The sequence below is a fragment of the Equus asinus genome, chromosome 6, assembly GCF_041296235.1.
Source record: "Equus asinus isolate D_3611 breed Donkey chromosome 6, EquAss-T2T_v2, whole genome shotgun sequence".
In the NCBI taxonomy this organism is placed as follows: Eukaryota; Metazoa; Chordata; class Mammalia; order Perissodactyla; family Equidae; genus Equus; species Equus asinus.
The window spans coordinates 66,086,088-66,107,154 of record NC_091795.1 but is presented as its reverse complement, the minus strand read 5'-3'; the positions used below and the strand labels follow the sequence as shown (position 1 = coordinate 66,107,154).

General features: G+C 38.4%; 2 protein-coding genes across 5 annotated transcripts in view; one reads left to right on the top strand and one right to left on the bottom strand.

Moving 5' to 3' along the window:
• The window catches only part of PLEKHH2 (pleckstrin homology, MyTH4 and FERM domain containing H2), a 101,835-nt gene that overhangs the window by 8,695 nt on the left and 72,073 nt on the right, over positions 1-21,067 (top strand). For all 4 annotated transcript variants that reach the window (XR_011504062.1, XM_070512172.1, XM_014833612.3 and 1 more), the window contains exon 3: positions 18,547-18,609. Coding sequence is in view for 3 of the 4 variants with exons in the window: in XM_070512172.1 (XP_070368273.1) it covers positions 18,547-18,609 (63 nt within the window). In the remaining variant the exon portion in view is untranslated. The remainder of the gene's footprint in view (positions 1-18,546; positions 18,610-21,067) is intronic.
• Positions 15,972-17,533, bottom strand: C1GALT1C1L (C1GALT1 specific chaperone 1 like). Its single transcript, XM_070512772.1, is given in 6 exon segments — positions 15,972-16,438; positions 16,441-16,718; positions 16,720-16,845; positions 16,847-16,901; positions 16,904-17,027; positions 17,321-17,533. Coding segments are annotated over 6 exon segments (1,158 nt in total). The 3' UTR covers positions 15,972-16,076.

Below are 21,067 nucleotides of genomic sequence, written 5' to 3'. Positions count from 1 at the left end.
AGGTCCTCGCCCAGGATCTGAACTGGTGAACTCCGGGCTGCCAAAGCAGAGCATGCATACTTAACCAGTATGCCACTGGGCCAGCCCCCCAGATACTATTCTTAGTGCTACAGTTACGTCTCTGAACAAGACAACACATGTCTCTATTTCCAGGGAACTTGGGTTCTAGACCTGCTCTGTCCAGTGTGGCATCCACTAGCCACAAGTGGATGAGGCCAGTTCAAGTTGAGATGTGTAGCAATGTAAAATACAACCAGATTTCAAAGACTTAATATGAAAAAAAGAATGTAAACTATCTCAGCAATAATTTTTATATTGATTACATGTTAAAATGATAATATTTGGATATTGGATTAAATAGAAAATATTAAAATAGATTTTACCCATTTCTTTTTCCTTTTTTGATGTGGGTACTAGAAAATTTAAAATTACACATGTGACTCACATTATATTTCTGTTGGACAGTGCTGTCTAAATGGATGGATAAATGATATCAATGGTCATACAAAACTGATCAGAAGAACTTACAGGTGGTTATTCAGACTGCATAATCCTTTTGAGATGGAGACTGGTACATGTATCACATCTTCAAAAAAAATCTTAAATCTTCCTTTCATTGCTAGCCAAGAATCTCTTAGCACAGGATTATTCTAATAAAATCCAGTAAAACATCACTCAGTTTAAACTTTCATATACATCATCTTCAATTTTGGGGTTTTAACGTCTTTCAGGTGAAAAGAATAAAGTTATCCTGTTCACTTTGGGTGAGGGGGTGACCCAGTAATAGGCTTTGTGGAATAAATCCTCAATATCAAATTGCTTTATTTATCACTACTAGAATAAAAATTATGTCCTGAGAAAAAATCCCAGTTTGGATATTTCCAAGTTGAGCAAGTTTATCCTAACTCAAAGTTAGTGACTCACGCTTTGTCTTTTGCTCTTCTCTCTGTAAAAATCATTTCCCAGGTTGTATTGTTATTTATCTGCTATTTTCCACAATCCCAACCACCATTACAATGATTTTTGTCAAAATCACCAGTTATATCCTTGTTGCTGAACCTCATGGACACCTCCCTTGTGTTGCCTTAGCTGTTTGGCAGTTGGCCCATTGTTGACCACAGCCCCCTTCTCAAAATTTTCTTGGTTTCCTTGACATCTGTATTCTCCTGATTTCTTTTTGAACTAAACAGAAGTTATGCTTTTTTTGGTTCCAATTAATTGACCTTTAAATTCTAAATGTTACGGCAACATTTGTTTTCTTCTTTAAAGGCACGTTGCAACAAATTTATGACTGCCCATTTAAAAATTTTTTAAAGCGTCACTTTCTCTATAAGTGAAATTGTAAACAGCTTTTTGATTATTAATTTATGTTATTAGATTTTCTTTTTCCTTTGTCAGTAAATAAATATTGAAAGGAATATTATTTCAAAAGTACTATTTTAGTTGTGGTTTCTGTTTCTTCTTCATTCTTTTTGTTTTTTGGTCTTCTGTATTTTGTATCTGTTGACTCAAATCCTTTGACAGATCTAAGAGATGGAATTATTCAAATGTGTTTTATGCAATGGAAAGTGGGTAAGTATGCCAAGTTACTCATGGTTTTCCAGTAAATATATTCAACACCAAAATGGGAATAATGCTTTTCACAATATTTTCTTTTATATTCCATTATGAAATATTTTTCTCTGGATTAAAAATTATTTTTGGTACCCACCCATGTTTTAATAAAAATACCAAATGTTTATTGATTTATTATGTGCTAAGCACTTTATAGATATGATTTATTTAATTCTTATAACAACCTGTGAAATAGTAAGTTCTATTGTTCCCATTTTTACATATTAGGAAACTGACACTTACTGTGTGCCAGGCAATCTTCTAAGTGCTTTATATATATTAACTTTTTAATCCTTATAGCAACCCTATGAGGTAGGTACTAATATTATCCTTATTTACACAGGAGGAAACTTAGGCACATAAAAGTTATTTAACTTGCCTGAGTTTATGCCAAAAAGTAAGTGATGGAGCCAAGATTTGAAACACGGCTTTCTGCTTTTAGAGCCTGCTGCTTAGCCATCACCCTATATGGCCTCTCTAATGTAGTTTTATTACCACATTCCTTGCTTTCTCTGATATACTTACCCACCCATCTGTTCTGCCTTCTCCTATTCAGCCACGCAACATATAAATCCATCTCTGCTTGGGGGCAGCTTGTGTGTGTTAGGGTGTGTGTATGTATGTAGTAATAACAATTACATAATGTTACAAATTTTTCCAAAGCAAATCTTATTGCGTTGCTTCTGCATCCAACTTGAGTCAACTTATGCATTCCAGAGGCTAGTTTGGTCCCATCTATAACGTCTGGTATTGTGTTAGAACCAGTTTGCCCAAAGGCTCATCCCTAATAGTTCTCCATACCTTCCCCATCAAATGGCTGCAGGCCCAAGGCTGAAGATTCTTGAGAGAATACTAATTTGATTCTTCAGCTCTTTGCCAGGAATTCTGTCCAACTTTTCTTTCCTGCGCCGTTCTTGGTTCGGTTTTATTGGCGCTGACTATAGGCAGCTAACACTAGGTGCCAGCTATGGTTCCTAAGCCTTTACTGCAACCATTAGCTAGTTTAAACCCCACAGTAACCCTATGAAGTAACTATTATTATCCCCAATCTAAAGATGTTGACATTAAGACTGAGAGTATTTGAGTAATGTGCCCAGTATCACACAGCTAACAAATAGCAGAGCTGGCATTAAACCTTAGATCTTTCACACCTTTTTGTGATGCAGCCAATAGAGTGCCTGGCACATAGAAGTAACTCATTATTGTTTTCCTGTATCTTTCTGAATGGACACACTGGTTAAGTGCACAGGGAGATGACTTTAACCAATGTAACTGCAGCTTGTTGGGAGATATCTTTCTGACTTTTCTTTTAGGAAAAGATGTGGGAGACAATCTCAGAGTGTTTTTATAATTAAAGATAGGTTTCAATTGTATCTTACATATTTTTGGAGATGGAGTAGGAGAATGCATGGGATTTTTTTAAAAAACTATTTTGCACCTATTTTTTTTTCCATCACAATTTCCAAGTAACTTAGCATATTGAAGCTTGTGAAGAAAAAGGCCTTATTGAAGTCTTGGGCAAATACTGCTGTAAGTGGGAGAGGTCTTTAGAGGAATTTAAGGAATGGTGTTGGAAATATCTCTAGTATGCCAAATATAAACTCTTCAGGGAAGCTGAGATTTAAGTAGTTTTTCTACTTTACCGTATTGCTAGTTGGTTTTCTAAGTCAGAGGGGGAAAAGGAAGGATTTCTTTTTAAATTGCAGTGAGTATTATTTCCTATGAGTTGGATTTTCAGTGAAAAAGAAAGGGTGAAAAATATGAAGACTTTTCCCTTTGGGTATCAGCGTGGCCCACGTAACTTCATTCTGCCTTTACCTGTTTCAGCATTTCTGTCTGGGATTTCCTGCCACTTGACCTTCCTTTTGTGAATACGATTCCCCTGAGGTGGTCTAGGATTCTGTCATAGGAATGAGGAGTCTCTGGACAGCGTAGTATTTGCTTTCATATAATGGTCCAGTACAACACCACAATTACCATATTTAAATGACTCATCAGTCCTCTTCTGATATTTCACAGTGCGTAACAGAAATTTTACATGCAACGACAATAAGACTTTGCAGGCTGATTTAAATGTCATTCTGTGGGCTACTGACTACAGATATTACTTATTATAACAAAATAAGTAAAAATGGTGATAGGCTCTTTCATGGGTCCTATGGGGAAAAATCGGGACGAGAAATACTTAGTGGGGAATTGCTGTCCACATCAGTGAGTGTGAGGGTGCTAAAGTCTTCTGCCTAAAGTACCCGACCTATTAAACAAGTGTATGTGTATACAATACATGGAACAGCCAGGGGCCCACTGAGTATTATGTGTGATGGAGTTATGACTCAAGATCAGTGGCAGGTTTCTCTCTGCCACTGGCTGGTGTGTTCACTCTGGCTACAGAGGGCACTTCCATTGCAGCAAATCAAAGCAGGAGGTTTAGATTTACTACTTCATTTTGTTGTTATATAAGTGGCCTGTTCATAAAATACTTATTTTTGTCCAAAGGCTGATATGGGGCAACAGATCGTTTCAAGTTTCTTTTAGTGACTTAGTATGGATTGGTTGTGCAATTGACCCAAGCTTTACAATGTAGTCTATGTTGTAAAAGTAAAAACTTACTTGAGTATTTCCTGCATTGCTTTTTTTTTTTTGGATTTTGCAAAGTTATTTTGCAGCTTAAATGATTATAAAAACAATCACTCAAGGGGCTGGCCCCGTGGCCGAGTGGTTAAGATCGCGCGCTCCGCTGCAGGCGGCCCAGTGTTTCGTTGGTTCGAATCCTGGGCGCGGACATGGCACTGCTCATCAAACCACGCTGAGGCAGCGTCCCACATGCCACAACTAGAAGGACCCACAACGAAGAATACACAACTATGTACCGGGGGGCTTTGGGGAGAAAAAGGAAAAAATAAAAAAATCTTTAAAAAAAAAAAAAAAAAAAAAAAAAAACAATCACTCAAAATTAAAGTATTTTCTTTCCTACTACCCTTATGTTTAAACTGATTTTAAAGTGTCCTAAACTTTTTTGGGTGCACTTAATTTATGTTTACATTTATGCAATGTGAAGTGTTTAGTATTTATGCTCTATAATATAGATTGTGAAAATATAGTGATTTTTTTAATCAAAGTTTATCCTCGCTTTTAAATAATTTTTTAGAAAGAGTTGAAACCTTCATCCATTCATTCATTTGTTCTTTCATTCATTTGTTTGGCAAACATTTACTGAGTTTCTGTTATGTGGTATTCATTACCCCTGCCTCAACCATTGTTATGAAAGTAGATTAATACACCTGAACTCTGGGGAGAGACTACTCAGCTTATTTTCTATCCAGTGGTACAATTCTCTTAGAATCTCAAATTCCAAATTTAGCCTCTGTTGGTTATACCTCTGTCCCTGTGTTTCCTTCTGCAATAGGTTCCTTGAGAACGTGCAACTTAAAATTGTTCCTATTATGAATGTTAATGTGATTTTAAGTACCAATAAAGGATTCCTTAGGCTGAAAGAATCGCGTACAAGGGACAAAAATATAGACAAATGCTTTGCAGCTAAGAATTTTGTGGTTTCATGTATTTGGGACTAATTTTCATATGGTCCTGTATAACTTTACACTGTGTGTGGTGTTTATAAACACCAAAAGACCTGTGGTTCAACTGAAAGAGCATTAGGGAATCAGAACGTGAAGACTCAAATCTCAGCCGTGTCACTGGCTGGGAGCATGAGCTTATACAAGGCGTACTCATTCTGAACATTAATTTCGTAATCTTTATAATGGGAATAACAATTTCTGTCTTATGATGTGGCTGTGAAATACTGTATTTAAAAGTTCTGAGTTCCTAAACCCTAATTAGAATTTTTAAAAAGTTCTCTTCTATTCCTTGAATTATTTTTCTTTCCTCTGGGGTTATTTTCCTTTTTTAAAAATTTATTCTAACTGGTTTTTTATGCTTTTTTTTTTTGGTGAGGAAGATTGGCCCTGAGCTAACATCTGTTGCCAATCTTCCTCTTTTTTTTCCCCCTCTCCAAAGCCCCAGTACATAGTTGTATATCCTAGTTGTAAGTCCTTGTAGTTCTTCTGTGTGGGATGCTGCCGCAGCATGGCTTGATGAGTAGTGTGTAGGTCTGTACCCAGGAGCTGAACTGGTGAACCCCAGGCTGCTGAAAGGGAATGTGTGAATTTAACCACTACACCACTGTGCTGCCCCCTCCATTTTTAAGTTTGTTATTTTTTTCAGGTTACAAGCTTTTCTCAAATGTCTGATGATCTTTGATGGTCCGTTTATATTTAAGAATGGGACATCTGAAAAGTTGACCTAAAATTGTGTATAAATAGTCAGTGCAGGTCAACTATCAATCTTTGCTGTAGGGTGAGTGGGTGGGAGACTGCCTATTACACCATGAGCCCATAAATGCCACCATTGTTGGACTAGTGCCCTCCAAACAATTTATTCAATTTTTTAAGAGAAGAACATTTCAATTTTTTAATGGGGAGTAAATGCTTAGCTGCTGGACATTTGGCACATGGGGGTAAATGAGAAGGTTTCAGGGAGTTAATTGACTCTAAGGGCCACATATTTTCTATTAATAGTCAGTGTTGTCAGCTCCACCCATCACTGCCCCCTCTAGGTCTTTACAGGGTTCTGCAGTGCGTTTAGCTCTCAGGAGGAGAAACTCAGCACCCTCCAATCCTTATTCTAGGCTGTGGTTTTTATCATTCTGCTTCACCAAAACCAAGGAGATTAAGTGAATATATGCATATTTAATGATGAGCTTGTTCCTCCGTTCCTGGCCTTCTTCTCCCATGTGACTCCTAAAATGCTGGCAGCCAAACATTTGTCCTACAGGAGAGATTGAAAGTTTCTGGGGAATCTTAGCAGCCTAGGGGGAAAGAGAACTGACATCAGTGGTTGCCCAACAGAAAGTCTGGCCAGATCGCCTAATGTTACGGTTCATGGTCAACAAGCCCCATGTATGTACTAAAGCTTCTAGTCTCCTTTTTAGTCCCTTACAGTTAAACATAAGTAAGCATCTCATGAATGTCCAGACATCTGAAGAAAGCATCTAAGTGAAAGAGAGAGAACAAATGATCAGAAAGAAACAATATTGCCTATGCAGGGAATAGGAAACAAAACAAGGCAAGCAAAACCCTATCATTTAATATTCGCAGAGAGAAATGATATGCATCCAGGAAACATGGCATATTCAGAGAATAAAAAGGAACTCTTAAAAAATTAAAAACATGGTAGAAGAAATAGCAAATTTAATAGAAAGATTAGAATATAAACTTAAGGTAAGTTCCTGGGAAGTAGAGAGAAATGTTAAAGAGATGGAAAAAAAGAGAGAAAAGATGAGAAATTTAGATGACCAGTCCAGTATGTCTAAGATCTGAATAATGGAACGTCTGGAGGGGAGAAAAATCAATGAAACAAAGCATGAAAGTTTCCCAGAATTGAAGCACGCAAGATTTCAGATTGAAAGCATCTACCAAGTACCTAGCACAACAGATAAAAACAGTTTCACCCAAGACACATCATCATGTAAGTTTAGAATATATAAACAAAGGGAAAGATTCTGCAGGCTTTCAGAGAGAAAAAATAGGTCACATACAAAGGATCAGGAATTAGAACAGATTTTTGAGACATGCAAGGTCCCATGTAACCTTTCTGAGGAATTTCCAGAAGGATGTTCTTGATTAAAAGGAGGAAGTAAACCAAGAAAGCAGAAGGCATAGGATGTAGGAAACAGAGATCCAATGTGGGAGAAAGTTGAAGGGCCTCCCCAAGAAGACAGCTGTGCCCAGACAGAGAGGGGAGCCAGTCCAGATGAATATAGGTCAGAGGCTCTGGGAACTTGAAGAAGATGAAATTGGTAGAAAAGCAGATGTGAATGAACATCTTGAGAGGTGATTTAGACAGTGGTGGGAATTTGGGGCTGAATTATTGGTAAGTTCGTAGAAAGCTATATAAATAAAAGAACAAGACACTTACCTCTTGGGAAAAAAGTTAGGTAGCTAAGGAAGATGTAGTCATAGTTTACTACATGGTTCATCTCTGAATATCATACATCTAATATCATACTAATCCAGAATAGAAATTTAACCAAAGTTAAGATATAAACATATTGGAAAAAAAGAAGATATAAACATATTGGAAGAATGCAAGTGTATCTGTGTTGAAGGTGAGATCAAAGAGCTAAATCCTAATTCTCCATCCATAGAGGAAGTAAGTAAGAAATCACTAAACTAAAAAAGTCAACAGAAATAGAAGCATGTTGTTTAGGACATAAAAATAAATATTAAGAGACTTGTCTAAAAGAGTGTACATATTTTTATTAATAAATCTTAGGGAACTAGTTGATACTTTGTGTATTTATGGCTTTGATAAACATAAAAGCAAACAAAAACTAAATAAAATTTTGAAGTAAATGGACTTGTTCAGTCTTTTGAGGGGACGTCTTAATAGGATGTTTCTATGGAAATCACTATCTAAACAAAATAATTTATTTTGAATTTTCAGACTATATCAAAAAAAAAGCGTTACATATTTTGAAGCTAGGTGCATTCAGGATCAGGATTGTTATATCTTCTGGGTATCTTCTTGGTGAATTGACCCATTTATGATTATTGACACTTTTTATTGGTAATAAAATTTTTGGTGTTAAAGTCTCTTTCGTCTGATTTTGATATTGCATTTAGTTAGTATTTGATTGGTATATTTTTCTATCCCTTTACTTTCCATTTCTTAATTACATTTTTCAAGTATGCTCTTTTAAATAGTATATAGCTAGATTTCTTTCTTTATGCAACTGGTCAGATAGTCTCTTTAAATATATCTGAAATCATAATAAATGTATCCTGTTTCTATATATCAGGTTGGGGAAGTTTTCTTCACCTCCCCCGACAGCCTCTGCCCCACCCCGGTGCCCATGCTTTTTTCCCCTCTGGTGCTTTGGAACCTGTAGATTGAATTTCTCTTCTTTCAAGTGGTTATCCTTAACTCTTTTTTAAAAGAAAGGCCAACATAAATGCTTTATACTGTAATAATGGAACTGGAAACTCAGTGTGGTAAGGAAGTATTAAAGAGTTGGCGATAATTACAAAAAAAATCCCGAGGGTAGCATTGTGGTGGGGGATTTGGTGAGGGAAGGGATGCAAACCAATAACAATGGAGAGCTGAGCATCAAAAACAAGAATTGCTGCCACTATTAGGATGGCCAACACTGATTTGTCTTTAGAAAACACTCTTCAGAAACTGTGTTTTCTAGAACAAAAACAGCCCCTTCAATTTAAACTTTCAATCAAGCTCTTGAAATTTAGGTAATTATTCAGCTTTGATGAATACCAGAAGATGCTAAATATTGTGTAAATCCATTAGAAGCTGTAGAATGGAAAAATGTCAGGCAACCAGAAAGACTTTCATTGTCCTATCTTGTCCTAGATGGAGAACTAGTGATTTTTCCAGACTTACTCCTGAAGCCTGAGGTGGAGTGGGGATGGGTTGGGATAGGGTTGGATGGAATCAGGTTCTGGGTAGGATGATTAATACAACTGAGAGAGATCTTTGACCTTGGAGAATAACTCAGCCCTCAACAACTCCTTAGTCTGCCATGGCTTTGCAACAGCAGCAGACTTTTAATTCATAATATAGATGTGTTTTCATAAAAAGAAAAGTATAGATACATTTTAAACATAAATACCTTTTAAAGGCTAAACTCAAAATGGCACTGTGTCACCAGTGCATTTTGTGGGTCAAGGCAAGTCATAAGGCCATCCCAGAGTCAAGAGGAGGGGCAACGGACCTCATCTCTCAATGGGAGAAGTGGCATGTGCATACAGAAAGGGAAGGAATTGACGGTGGCCATCTTTGGTGGCTATCTAACCCTAACTAGTTGCTTTAATTCACTCAGATGTGTGCATTCCAGTTTGTGCCCTTGCCTCCCCACACTGCAGCTGGTCTCACAAAGGTCACTAGTGACTTCCTAAATAGTATGTATTTATATATCTTATTTAATCATACTACATATCATTTACATGTATATTTCAATATGTCATTTACATCTTTATATGTAGATACATCTTTATATATATAACTTTTTATTAGAGAAGTTTTCAAATATACAAAAGTAAGCAGAATATTATAATGGACCCCATGTACACGTCTCCCAGCTTTAATGGTTATTAACTCAGGGTCAATTCTGTTTCATCTATTCTCTGACCCACATCTCCCCTTCTGTTATATTGAAGCAAATCCCAAAAGTATTATTTCATCCATCTGTGTACATTTTTAATGACTGTATGGTATCTCCATATTTATATATTTATATATAAAACAGACAATCCTCTGTTTTTGGACATTTGTAGCTTTTATTTTTATCATTCAAACTATAACATTATAACTGCTACCACATATTTTTAATTAGTGAAATACCAACAGCTTTTTCACATTACCTTTACATATTTTCTTATTTTTATCCTCACAACTTCCTGTAAAGTATGTAGAGCAGTTATATTAACCCTATTTTATACACAAGAATTTTAGAGCCCAATGTCAAACTGTTGGTAAATAGTAAAGTAAGAACTAGAACCCAGATCTGTTGAATTAAATTTATTCATTTTAAACTAACCCTTGCTAACTTAAAGTTATTCATACGAGTAACACATGCATATCATAGAAATATGCTGCATTAAAAATTTCTATGTAGAGGACTGGCCCCATGGCGTAGTAGTTAGGTTCATGTTCTGCTTTGGAGGGTTTGGATCCCCAGTGTGGACCTAGCGCCGCTCCTCAGGCCATGCTGTGGTGGCATCCCATATAAAATAGAGGAAGATTGGTACAGATGTTAGCTCAGCGACAATCTTCCTCAAGCAAAAAGAAGAGGATTGGCAACTGATGTTAGCTCAGGGCCAATCTTCCTCACAAAAAAGAAAAGAATTCTATATAAATATTCATTGAACACTCATTAAGTATTAGATATTATGCTGGACACCTTCCTGTTTAATCTTCACATAAATGCTGTGAGGTAAGTGTTATCTCATTTTACACATAAGGAATGGAGACTTAGAAAAGTTAGATGACTTACCCGTCATTATACGCCTAGTATGTAGTGGAATCTGGATCCTCATTTAGGTCTTCTTGCCTCCGAGTTCAGCACTCTTTCCACTGTTCCCTATATTAATGTTTCAAAGACTACCCCTTTTTTATTAAAAAAACTAAAATGACTTTTTGAACATGTCTTTTTAATTGACTCATATTCAAAGCCATATACATATGATTGTCACATCCAGCAAATTTAGCCTGTTTATTTGTAACCTTGTATCCCAAGTTCTGTGAAATGCTCTGTGTGTGTGTGTGTAATACTTTTTGTAATGGAAATAACCATTTTTGTAAGGTTATTACTTGCTACTAAGCTTTTAGAATTTTACTGAGTGACTGGTATGTGCAAGGTGTGGTGTTATGGAGGATATAAAGGGTACTCACACGTGAAGTCTGTTTTCAAGCAACTTGCATTGTAGTTGGGAAAATAGTATAAGGTAGAAATGCAATGCCATAGGAGCAGAAAAAAGTTATTTGGCAGTGGTAAAAATAATACTATCCTTCATACAGGCATATTGCTTTACAGATATCATTTCATTCAATAATTTATATCGAATACCTACTGTGTATAAAAACCTGTATTAGGGTATGTAACAGTGAGGCAAACAGACAAGGCTTCTGCCCTCACTGTTATCACTAGAAACCAAACATTTCAGAAAGAGAAATCTGACAAGATATTTGTATAGTCCTTGTCTTAGTCCATTCAGGTTGCTATAACAAAATACCACAGACACGTAGCTTATAAACAGAAATTTCTCTCAGTTCTGAAGGCTGGAAGTCTGAGATCAGGGTGCCAGCAACATTGGGTGAGGACCCTCTTCGGGGTCACAGACTGCTTGTTGTATCCTCACATGGCAGAAGGAGCTAGTTAGCTTCCTGGGATCTCTTTTATAAGGGCACTAATTCCATTCATGAGGGCCCCACTCTCATGACCTAATCACCTTCCGCAGGCCCTGACTCCTAACACCATCACATTGGGCATTAGGATTCAAACGTGTGAATTGCAGGAGGAACACAAACATTCAAAACCATAGCCCCTGGCCCCCCAAAATTCATGTCCTTCTCTCATGCAAAATACATTCATTCCATCCCAACAGCCCCAAAAGTCTTAACTCTTCCAGCATCAACTTAAAAGTCTAAAGTTCAAAGTTTCATCTGAATATCATCTAAATCAGATGTGGGTGAGACTCAAGATATGATTCATTATGAGTAAAATTCCTCTCCAGCTGTGAATCTGTGACGTCAAACAAGTTATGTGCTTCCAAAACACAATGGTGGGACAGGCGTAGGACAGACATTTCATTCCAAAAGGGAGAAGTAGGAGAAAAAGAAAGAGTGACAGGTTCCAAGCAAGTCCAAAACCCCACAAGGCAAACAACATTAAATCTTAAGGCTTGAGAATAGTCTTCTTTAACTAGATGTTCTGCCCTCTGGGGCAGAGTCCTACCTTCCGGACCCTCCTGGAGGGGGTGGGAGATTTTGCCTCCTGGACACACGGCAGCATCCCCACACCCATGGCTCTGCTGGCAGCAGCCATGTGGCAGCTCTCATGGATTGGAGTTTCATGCTGCTGATTGTACCAATCTGGGTCCCAGGGGAGGCCCCACTCCCATCATGGCTCCACTGGGCGTTGCCCTGGTAGGGGCCGTCTTCAGTGGCTTCGCCCTGGAGATGGCCCTCTGCTTGGGCTGTGCACCTGCGACTCCAGGTGTCTCCATCCTTGTAAATCTAGGTGGAGGTAACCATGCCCCCACAGCTCTGCTAAAGGTCATGGCTTAGGCTGCACCAGTTTGGTTTGGGTCTCCACCTTGGTTTGGGCAGAGGTTGTCTGGCTTGTTGAAACCCCAGGCAATGGTCCCCCCACTTTTTGAAACTGAGGAGGCAGCACTGGTAATCTCCAAATTGCATTTAGGGTCTTTCTTTCCTTGTCTTGAGGAATAGCCTATGTTCACAGCCATATAGCTCTATGGTCCCACCCTGTAAAATCTAAGTCCTTCCTCCTTCCTTCCTATTCTGTTCAAACGGACTATTTTCATGCTACTGTGGCTGATAAGTCTGTGGGTCACACCTATACTAGTTCCTTAATCAAAAGATGGTTTGGCCACACCCTGCTCTTTCCTGAAAAAGCTTTCTCGTTTCTTTCAATATGGATAGGTTGAAAAACTTCCAGATTTTTAGGTTCTGCTTACTCTTTGATCAACAATTCCATCTTTAAGTCATTTCTCTGTTCTTGCATTTTACTTTAAGCATTCAAGAAGAACCAGGCCACTCCTTGAACACTTTGCTTAGGAATTTCCCCAGCCAAATATCCAATTTCATTGCTCACAAGTTCTGCCTTTCACAAAACACTGGGACACGAAGACAATTCAGTGAAGCTCTTCGCTCCTTTATAAAAAAGGCTCGTCTGTGCTCCAGTTTCCAATAACAGGTTCCTTATTTCCATCTGAGACCTCACTAGAATGGCCTTTACCATCTGTCATATTTCTACCAACCTTCTGTTCACCACCACTTAGGTATTCTCTAAGAAATAAGACGGCTTTCTCTGCAGCTTTGCTGGTCTCCTGGGCTCTCACCAAAATTGCTTTTAGTGGTCTGTCCATAGCAGTAGGTTTTTTTCTACAAAGCACCTCAAAATTCTTCCAGCCTCTACCCGTTACCCAATTTCAAAGTCACTTCCACATTTTTAGGTGTTTGTTACAGCAGCACTCCACTCTCAGTACCAATTTTCTGTCTTACTCCGTTCTGGCTGCTATAACAAAATATGATAGACTGTATAGCTTATAAACAATAGGAATTTATTTTTTATAGTTCTGGAGGCTGGAAGTCTGAGATCAGGGTACCAGCAAGATGGGGTTAGGGCCCTCTTCTGGGTTGTAGACTTCTTGTATTTTCACCTGGAAGGAGGGGCTATGGAGCTCTGTGGAATCTCTTATAAAGACACTAATCCCTCAGGACTTACCATCACATCGGGTGTTAGGATTATAATACATGAATTCTGGGAAGACACAAACATTCAGACCAAAGCAGTCCTCTTAAGAAACTATTGTCTTTATTGTTACTATTTTTATTATTTTTTTCTTCTTCTTCTCCCCAAAGCACCCCCAGTACATAGTTGTACATTCTGGTTGTGAGTGCTTCTGGATGTGCTGTGTGGGACGCTGCCTCAGCATGGCCTGACAGTGGTGCCATGTCTGCACCTGGGATCTGAACTGGTGAAACCCTGGGCCGCCGAAGTGGAGCACATGAACTTAACCACTCGGCCACGGGGTTGGCCCCAAGACTTTACTTTTTTTTAGAGCAGCTTAAAGTTCACAGAAAAATTGGGGGAAGGTACAGAAATTTTCCGTATATTCCCTGCCCCCACACATGGATAGCCTCCCCCATTATCAACATTCCCCACCAGAGTGGTACATTTGTTACAACTGATGAACCTACATTGACACATCATAATCACCTGAAGTCCACAGTTTCACTCTTGGTATTGTACCTTCCACGTGGACAAATGTATAATGACGTGTATTCATCATTATGGTATCATACAGAGCACTTTCACTGCCCTAAAAAGCTTCTGTGCTCTGTTTATTCATCCCTCCCACCACTCGCCAACCCCTGGCAACCACTCATCTTTTTATTGTCTCCATAGTTTTCCAGACTGTCATAGAATTGGAATCATACAGTATGGAGCCTTTTCAGATTGGCTTCTTTCACTTAGTAATATGGTTTAGGTTTCCTCCGTGTCTTTTCATGGCTTGATGGTGCATTTCTTTTAGTGCCAATTAATATTTCATTGTCTGGATGTACCACAGTTTATTTATCCATTCACCTACTGAAGGACATCTGGTTGCTTCCAAGTTTTGGCAATTATGAATAAAGCTGCTGTAAACATCTGTGTGCAGGTTTTTGTGTCTACATAAGTTTTCAGCTCCTTTGGGTAAATACCAAGGAGTGCAATTGCTGGATCTTATGGTAAGAGTATGTTTAGTTTTGTAAGAAATCACTAAAACGTCTTTCAAACTGGCTGTACCATTTTGCATTCCCATGAGCAATGAATGAGAGTTTCTATTGCTCCACATCTTCGCCAGCATTTGGTGCTGTCAGTGTTCTGGATTTTGGCCATTCTAATAGTGTGTCAGTCATTTTTTTTTTCACTAGCAAAATTTTACAGATCAGCAACTTGTTTGTGGGTTTTCCTGTTTTCCCTGGCAATCTCAACAGTATTCAAAACTGAGCCTCCACAGGGCAAAAATTCTCCTGAGAACATAATGTAGTTACATAGTAGAAGCTGACAATTGTCAGCATGTAGAATGTGATGTTGGCATGTGCCTGCCGGTTGTTTTTTCGGTTTAAGGAATATCCTGGACATGAGACACAATGCTTGTTCCAACTGCTTGCTTCTACAACTGTTGTTGTTAGTGCTGTTGAGTCAGTTCTGACTCCAGTGACACTGCGTACAGCAAAGCTGAACCCTGCCTGGTCTTTTTGGCCATCCTGTCACTTTCCCGTGCTGTATCAGACAATACTCTGTTGCTATTCATAGGGTTTTCATGGCCAACTTTCTCAGAATTGGGTAGCCGTTCTTTCTTCCTAGTCTGTCTTAGTCTGGGAGCTCCAGTGAAACCTGTCCACCATGAGTGACCCTGCTGGTATTTGAAATACTGGTGGCATAGCTTCAGCATCACAGCAACACACAGCTGCCATAGTATGACCACTAATAGACAGATGGTATGGTTCCCTGACTAGGAAATGAACCTGGACTGTGGCAGTGAGAGCACCAACTCTTATCCACTAGACCACCAGGGCTGGCTTCTATGTAGTGCCATAGTCTGTAACAATAACTCATTAAAACGCTTTTAGACAACAATACTTGCTTATTAAACATTTGAAATATTTTCACAAAAATTAAAGGTGATATAAGGTCCAAAGAATGCACTTGGGAAATATCTATTTACGTATCCAAATATTTGAAACCTCTTCCAGAATTGAGATCCCTGCAATAAAGTGCCTTTGGAAAATGCCGCCGTGTGGACTGGCAGTTAAATTGCCATATATGGTGACAATGGAACGTTTTGCACTTTCGTTATCTAGTACAAATATAATGTGATACATATGTAATTTAAAATTTTCTAATAAACATTCATAAAATGAGAAAGAAATGTGAATTAATTCTAATACTATATTTTATTTAATGCAACATATCAAAATGTCATTTTAATGTGAGTCAAGGTTAAAAAACTACTGAGATATTTTATATTTTTTGTACTAGGTTTTCAAGTAACATATGTCTTATTGAATGAAGTCTGTATTTTACACTTACACCACATTTCAAGTGAATCCACACTTCAGGTGCTCTTGGACAGCACAGTTCTATCATTCCCCAGCCTTCAATCATTTTCTGAACCATTTGGAGACAAGAAAACCAGTGCGTCCTTGAAATAATGTCCAAATGCCCTGAGCCAGCGCACACCATGCATCATCACCGTCATCTTTTTGGAAGTCAGTCTTTTCAAAGTAACAGGCATATCTGAACAGCAGCCTTCTACTACTTGCTGAGAGTTATTAGACATTGTCTCTTGAATAATATATGTAATTGGTTTTGTATTCAGTAGAGCTCTTCCTCCAGAATCCTCTACGTTTTCTGCCAGAGCTCCCGCGTGTTTTGGGCTGACTGCCACCTGCATATCTTCAGATAACTTTCAAGTCACACTTTGATCTGCACGCTTTTCAGACTTCCTGAGAAGGCTGTCTTTTCAGACTCTAAACTTAAGACAGTTCCTCCTTTGAGGGCGGCAGATGTTATAGCGTGGCCCAGATCGAAAGGTTGTGATGCGTCCCTAGTAAACAGGCGATACTTCAAATTTTCAGTGACAGCAAATGTAGTGGGACGTGAAAGAAGGAACCAGTTGTAGTTGTTGCTATGCTTTTCAAAGACGTCTGTAAGATTTCCTCATCTGTATCTCTGTCTTATTTTTTTTATATTAAACAGACTATCATTTTTAGTACTGTAGGGTTCTGCTTTGTCACAGTTTGGTCCAAGTCTCTTGCAGTACAGCTCAATACTGCTCACCTTTGGATTTTCCAAAGATGTTACAGCGACCACCGATACTTTTACTAAGCTCCATGCGTTGCACTTCTGAAATGTTTAGGAAATCTTTTGTTAGGTGGGCGAAGGTGACTGTGCCCTTGGTCTTGAGTTTTACCTCTGTGTGAATAATAATTTGCCTAAACATAGTTATCAAAACACAGTAAATGGGGCCACCCAGTGGCCCGCTGGTTAAGTTCCTACACTCTGCTTTGGTGGCCCAGGGTTTTGCGGGTTTGGGTCCTGGGTGGACCTAGCACCGCTCATCAAGCCATGCTGAGGCAGCGTCCCACATGCCACAGCTACAAGGACTTACAACTAGAATATACAACCATGTACTGGGGGGACTTTGGGGAGAAGGAGAAGGAACAGAAAACCAGATTGGCAACAGATGTTAGCTCAGGTGCTAACCTTAAACACACACAAAACACACAGTAAATGCTCCCAAGCAGCAAACCCTTAAGAAATGATACACTCAGTAGAAACCATCTTTCAGGCGTTGAGAACAGCGTGTGGCTCAAACGCAGGCGCAGGTTGGGACCTTGCCGCCCACGCGGCGGGGAGCTGGCTGCCCCGCTCCCCGCTGGTTCGGGGCTGGCTGGTTTCGAGGAGGGGCACGGCGTGGTAGCTATGGGCTTCGGGGACTGGGGTGCTGTGAGTTTGAGATGTGCTAGAGGTTCTTGGCCTCTGGAATACCGACCAACAGTAAGATTGAAAATGAGCATACATCGAGCCACAGACGGCTCTGATGTTGACCATACTCCAACACTTAGAAAAAAAGAATTTGAAATTGTTTTACATCATGGTTGTGTATTCAATTCCTGGTATATATCTCATGTTAATTTTCATTGGGTCCTTTTTAAGGCTTTTGTTTATTTTACTTATAATATTCATTTTAGTAATTTACTTTAACTCTATGAACTTTTTTTGAGGGGGCCAGCCTGGTGGCATAGTGGTTAAGTTTGTGTGGTCTCCTTTGGTGGCCCTGGGTTGTGGGTTCCCATCCCAGGCACGGACTTAGCATCGCTTGTCAAACCATGCTGTGGTGGCATCCCACATAAAAGAGAGGAAGACTGGCGCAGATGTTAGCTCAGTGACATCTTCCTCAAGCAAAAAGAGGAAGATTGGCAGCAGATGTTAGCTCAGTGACAATCTTCCTCACAAAATATAAAATAAAAAAAATAAATCTGTGAACTTTTTGTTTTCTACAGAAATTTAAAAGACTTACCCCGGTGTTTTTTGTTTCTTTGTGCCCTACACTTTTTGTGGATGTGTGTGGTTAATCAGAGTCTCTTCTGTACTCTTTCCATCCCAATGTATAAGAACTAAAATTACTGAGAGTTTTGACTTAACCATACCACCTGTGGAGCATATGAGACTATACCACTTTTTGATATCATTGTGACTTTATGATCAACAAATCAAATATGACATTTGAAATCTTACTACTCTCTTAGATTTCATTTATTGTTCTTAATATATGCTGACCAGCAATTTGTAATTTATAGTCCAATGAAGAAAATGCTATTGATGAATACTCATGTAGTATATATTATATTGTATTAAAAGTATCGAACCTTTGGTATTTTGTTTGATCTATTTTTAAATATGCACTGAAAGAGCTTTTAATGTGACAAATTCCGAGTAATACATATTCATTGAAAGACTTTAAATATTCTTAAAGAATTTGGTAACATTGTGAGATTTTTAAGTCCTTTTCCAAAAGGGGAATACGAATTTTTATATTTTTTCTATTTTTGCTCACTTTCCAGATGCAACAGCTTGAGAGACAAGTTATTGATGCTGAACGTCAAGCAGAAAAAGCTTTTCAACAGGTAGGGTATAATTTTAGTAAAAAAAATTTTTTCTGCCTCTACCAATATAAACATTGTTTTGCCCAAAACAGTCCTCAAAATAGTCCTCAGCCCTCCTCTACATGTTATCATTTTGATGGTTCATGAGCTGGATCCATAGGGAAAATGGAGAATCTAACTTTGTTTTGCCCTTTACCAAATTTTTGAAAGGATAAAAATGCCTGCATTAGGAATTTTTATTTACTTCCGAGAAAATCAAATATGGCTTTTATTGCGCTCCTAACCATAGTGAAATTTTATGTATAAATATGTTCATAGCAGCTTTATTTATAGTAACAAAGAGTTAGAAATAATATGAATGCCATATTATAAAGAATGAATAATTGACTATATCCACTCCATGAAATATTAAACAACCATTAAAAATAATTATTACTAAGGATAAGTACTAATATGGAAAAATACTTAAAGTTATATTAGGAAAAATATATACAAAATTTTATACTTAATATGTTAATAGATATGAAGGAGAAAAGTCAAATCTTTGATAAGTCACTTGACTCTTTCTGGGCCTTGCCAACAGTAAAATGAGTGGTTTGGATGAGTCTACCAGCCTTTTTTTTTCATGCCTTTTTTTGGTGAGGAAGATTGGCCCTGAGCTAACATCTGTTGCCAATCTTCCTCTTTTTTTTTTTTCTCCCCAAAGCCCCAGAACGTAGTTATATGTCCTAGTTGTAGGTCATTCTAGTTCTATGTGGGATGCTGCCACAGCATGGCTTGATGAGTGGTGTGTAGGTCCGTGCCCAGGATCCAAACCAGTGAACCCCGGGCCGCTGAAGCAGAGCACATGAACTTAACCACTTGGCTACGGGGCTGGCCACCCTACCAGGCTTAAAGATTGTCAGTGATCCTAAATCTGTAACTTCACATTTTATCAAAAGATCTCTGTCAGATTCAGTCAAGTCAAATACTTCAAAATTAGGGGCTGGTGTAGTGGTTAGGTTTGCATGCTCCACTTCAGTGGCCTGGGGTTCCCAGGTTCGGATCCTGGGCACAGACCTACACATCGATTATCAAGCCATGCTGTGACAGGCATCCTACATATAAAATAGAGGAAGATGGGCACAGATGTTGGCTCAGGGCCTATCTTCCTCAGCAAAAAGAGGAGGCTTGGTGGTGGATGTTAGCTCTGGGCTAATCCTCCTCTACCAAAACAACAATTGAAAGTTATTATTTCTTCCAGTAAGTGTATATTAAATTTCTTATACTTGCTCTAAGATTGTCATATTTCTTCCCTTCAATTTGAGTACTACCAAATCTTGTTTTCACCTAAAAGATTTAATTTTACACAGTGGATCGTTTTAGTGGCCTGACAAATTTCTAAATAAACCCATTCTAACTTAATCCTTGATTTTCTTGCCAAATCCTTGATTTCTATGCCATATTTCAACTACTACAAGGGTAGAGAAAATAGTATAATGAACCCCCATTGCCAACTTCAACAAGTAGTCGCTTCATGGCTAGTGCATACCTCCATTCACTTTTTCCCTTACCACCTCCACACTGGCTTATTTTGAAACAAATCCCAGACATCATATCATTTCACCCATGAGTATTTCAGCAACTAATCTAAAAATAAAGACTTAAAAGTCGTAACTACAGTACCATCATCACACCAAAAAATTACTGATAATTCTTAAAAATTTAGGTATTAGTTGCAGTACCAGTGGTAATGGTAAAATCTGTGCTGTGCTTGGTTGTTTATATTCTTTAGCTGATGAAGAGTAGTATCTCCACTTATATCTATAAAAAGCCAATAATTAACAGTAAAATCATGAAAGGTCACTTCTAATCTATGAAAGACTGTAATGTTTGTGTGACTCTCTGTCATTCTACGCCGAGTGTCTTTGTCTTTTTCGGTAGTGTCCCTGGTTAGCCCCGTGCCTTGCGGCACACATTTGTCAGTTTGCCTCTCCGACTGTCGTGTCTCCCTTCTTGTCTTTCCCTTTCCGACTTTAGCCTTTCCTGGTGACATCCCTCTTTACCTCTATACCCGTGGCTGTCTCTGTCTGTTTGTTCTTCCCTATGTTTCCCTTCCTTTTCTTTCTCTCCTTTAACTGCTCACGTTACAGGGGGGAAAAAAGGAAGAAATTGACTATGGTTTTGTTTTGCCTTTTCTTAATTAAAATTCTTAATTCATATATGTGGCAAATTTGTTTAGCTCTGAAAATTAAACTAAATTAAGTATTTTTTTATTTGTGATTTTCAGAGTTTTTTCTCTGATTCACTGGATCTTGAGAGAAAAGAAGGATCCCTATTCCCAATTCAAGGGAAGCAAACCCTGGTGGTTTGTAGCCATCAGGCCCAAACACTGATCTTGATAAGTTAACAGGAAGAGTTTCTTATTTGAAGTTGTCACTTGAGGACATCAAGTGTAAAGTTATTTAATTCTGTGTGCTACATTTTTAGGCAAAAAGAC